The sequence below is a fragment of the Galeopterus variegatus genome, unplaced genomic scaffold, assembly GCF_000696425.1.
Source record: "Galeopterus variegatus unplaced genomic scaffold, G_variegatus-3.0.2 Scaffold1157, whole genome shotgun sequence".
Taxonomy (NCBI): domain Eukaryota; kingdom Metazoa; phylum Chordata; class Mammalia; order Dermoptera; family Cynocephalidae; genus Galeopterus; species Galeopterus variegatus.
In genome coordinates this window covers 363,440-366,775 of record NW_007727268.1, presented here as the reverse complement: position 1 = coordinate 366,775, position 3,336 = coordinate 363,440, and the positions used below count along the sequence as shown (strand labels likewise).

The 3,336-nt window shown below is 49.4% G+C and overlaps 1 protein-coding gene across 1 annotated transcript in view; it reads right to left on the bottom strand.

The window, feature by feature from the left end:
• The window catches only part of LOC103592481 (hydrocephalus-inducing protein homolog), a 66,508-nt gene extending 63,607 nt beyond the window's left edge, over window positions 1–2,901 (bottom strand). The window contains exons 1-2 of the mRNA XM_008575222.1: window positions 2,616–2,901; window positions 284–498 (exon numbers count right to left, since the gene is read on the bottom strand). Coding sequence (XP_008573444.1) covers window positions 284–498; window positions 2,616–2,901 — 501 coding nt within the window. The remainder of the gene's footprint in view (window positions 1–283; window positions 499–2,615) is intronic.
• Window positions 2,902–3,336: the final 435 nt, after the last annotated feature.

The following is a 3,336-nucleotide window of genomic DNA, read 5'->3' as shown; positions in this document are numbered from 1 at the left end:
TGGTGCAGACCACACCGTGCCGAGGGTTGTGATCCCCTTACCAGTCAAAAAAAAAAAAAAAGATCTTCACTTTGCCAGCATCCGACCCAGTGCCTATATCATAAGAGGTGCTTGCTGAACACCTGCTGGGTGAACGCTCCTTTCAGGAGCGGTACTAAGGCCGCCTCACTCAGGCTGCCTGGTGAGGATACCTGTAGGAATGAGGGGTTCTGACCTGGCTTCAGGATGCTGAGAGGAAGGAGGAAGGATCCCAACCCTCCTGCCGGAGAGCCCTGGTTTGTACCTGTGTCGTTTCGGACTGGTGCAGGTGATGCTGCTTCTGTGACCCAGAGCCATGGCTCTCTGATTTGCCTTTGGGCATCAACACGCTCCCACGCACGCTCTTTCCAGGTTTGGTTTCTGGGGTCACCAGACTCATTTCCGAGGTTAACTTGCCCAGGGTTTCAGTGCTCAGTCGTACTTGTCCCATGACATTGTGGCCCACAGAAGCCTCCTGGGCTACAAGAAGAGGGTGAGTTTTTATTAAAAGTCACCTTAGCATAATAAGGAAATGACAGTGTGGATGGCACACCGAAACCTGGGACCCTCTTAAGGACTACAAACCATCTGTATCGCAGCTGACTNGTATGTAAATTAAGTATTTCTAGTAGCCACATCAAAAAAGCAGAAATTAATTTAAATATGTTTTCTTTAACCCAATATATTTAAAATGTGATCACTTCCACATGTAAACAACGTGTAAAGAGCATTACTGTGCGGTTTTGTGGTCTTTTACCCACATCCTGTCTTTGGCACTCCTGGGTATGTGGTGTGCTCACAGCATGTCTCGGTTTGGACCAGCCACATTTCAAGTGCTCAGGAGCCCCCTGCGGCTAGTGGCTACTGCAAGGCCCAGGCAGGTTTGGATTTATTGTTTCCTCTTCATTACAGCCTGTCGACTCCACAGCACACAGCAAATGTAGGCAAGAACCTAACTGCTCCCTTGGAAGTGCTCCCTCCAAAGCCACCAGGGACCTCAGGACTGAAATGCAGTGATGTTCTGCTCAGGGCTCATTCTATCTGAGCTTTCGGCAGTCTCCCATTCTGCTCATGTAATGATTCAACACATTTTTATAAATCTTTATTATGTGTCGACTATGTGCCAACACTGTTGCAGGTGCTGGGAACACAGCAGTGAGGAAAACTAACACAAATCCCTGCCCTGGGAGGCTTGCATTCTAGGGTGGGGGAAGACAGACAAAGTAGGTAAAATAAACGGTGCATTAACTAGAGATAAGGGCTGTGGGGACAGTAAAGCGGGAAGGGTCCTCGGCACCAGCAGGGCTCTGCAGAGATGCACATCCCCTCCTCAGCCTCACCTTTCCTCTTCCCTTTCCTTGGCTCCAGGGCTCTGTACTTGACTTCCCTGCTCTCCTGGGTCCCCTGTTTTTATGACCTGAACTCCACCTCTGCTGGCCTCTCTTCCTCACCGCCACCTAAAATGCAAGTGTTCCCTGAGGACCTATCCTGCCCCGTCCATCCCTCTCCTCTCATTCGGGGCATTTCTGGGCTGATTGCATCTACTCCAGCGGCTGCACCTCTCACTTCACGGGGAAGACTCCCCCAGCTGTCTCTTGCTTGATGTTACTTTCTCAGACCAGGAGCTCAGATTCACCATCTGGCACAGGACATTAACATAGCTCCACAGATCACTATGAAATGCAGTTTATTTCACAGAAAACGAAACATGAAAATTTTTTTTTCCTTTTTTTGTCTTTTTTACTGACTGGTAACGGGATCGCAACCCTCGGTGTNATGGCACACCGAAACCTGGGACCCTCTTAAGGACTACAAACCATCTGTATCGCAGCTGACTGAGCTGGGCTGGGAGAAGAGTTTACTCCCACCAAGGACTGGATAATGGGTCAGTGGAGAGCGTGGCCTGGAGTCCTGGGCTCTTCACTGCTCATCTTGCTAGTAGATACCCGGCTAGTCTGTGCTCACTTTCTCTCCCAGCCCAGAGGGTAGCAATTTCTGAAACTGCTGGTACACTACAGCCCTGCCTTGGAAACCCAACACCTGACCTTTTTCAGTTTTAGGCAGTGGTGAGGCCAAAGAGTAGCATGAGTAAGGCATTCTCCACCCCCTCAGAAGAGCTACTCAAAGGAGCAAATAGGCTAAGTAATAACAGTGTACCTGCTGGCAAACATGGCTTCAAGATTAGTTTCTTCTTTTTACCCCCAACCCCCTTTCCAGTCAGATCACCACCCATAAGAACACCCATCCATTGAGAAGTTCCTTTCCAATGTCAGAAACACCCTTGCTGGAGTGACTTTGGACTCTGCAATAACCCCCTGCCATTTCTTAGCCTCGTTGTCCCCCAACACTCCCTCCCCCCACCATAACAAGAAGCCCTGTCTCATCCCGTCCCCTGGGGCTCCAACTCTTCAAGGATGGACCATGTGCCCTTGAAGGAGAACAGGGGTGTAGCAGACGCTCTTGGCACCCTAAGCTGGGGGATGGGGCTTCCATGTTTCTCCCGCTCTCAGGGAGACTCAATAAGACTCATCACCCTTATCCACCTTTTCAGCAAATAAGCCTCCAGAATTCCTTTGAGAGTTGTCACTACAACCTACTCTGCTTTATCTTCTCCTGCCCCCCCTTCTTCCCCTCCTCCAGGAGCTGATACAGGCACAAGACTTCATACTGCACCAGGCAGGGAGGTAAGGAGCCTGAAGACATCAGTGGAGCATGGTGCCGAAGTTCTGCTCCAATGATAGAGCCGGTTGGTCCTGTGCTCGTCCACGCCTCATCACCCCCAAATCCCTCCAGGCTCTGCCCCACCTCCTTCAGAACCTCACTCTCACAATGCCCGCCCCAGCCTCCTGCTCCCTTCCCTGTGAATCCTGCTCCTCCTGCCATCCTCGCCCTTCACCGATCGCCATGGACTCTCCTCTGTGGTCTCCGCATGCCTCTCGCCTGTCCGTCCACAGCATTGTTTCTCCATATCTTTTATTTGGGCGGGGGTGGCTGGCTGGCACAGTGATTAAACCCTGGACCTTGGTGTCATATCTTTAAAAACCAGTTCTTGTAGATACAATACTAATAAAAATTTTCATTCGACCCTTTACTTCTTTCAAGATGTCATCATTTCACCTCTTTTTTCCCCCTTCACAGACCAATTTCTCAAAACAATGGTCCAGACCAGCTCTGTCCTGTAGACATACGATGTGAGCCACATATGTATGTAAATTAAGTATTTCTAGTAGCCACATCAAAAAAGCAGAAATTAATTTAAATATGTTTTCTTTAACCCAATATATTTAAAATGTGATCACTTCCACATGTAAACAACGT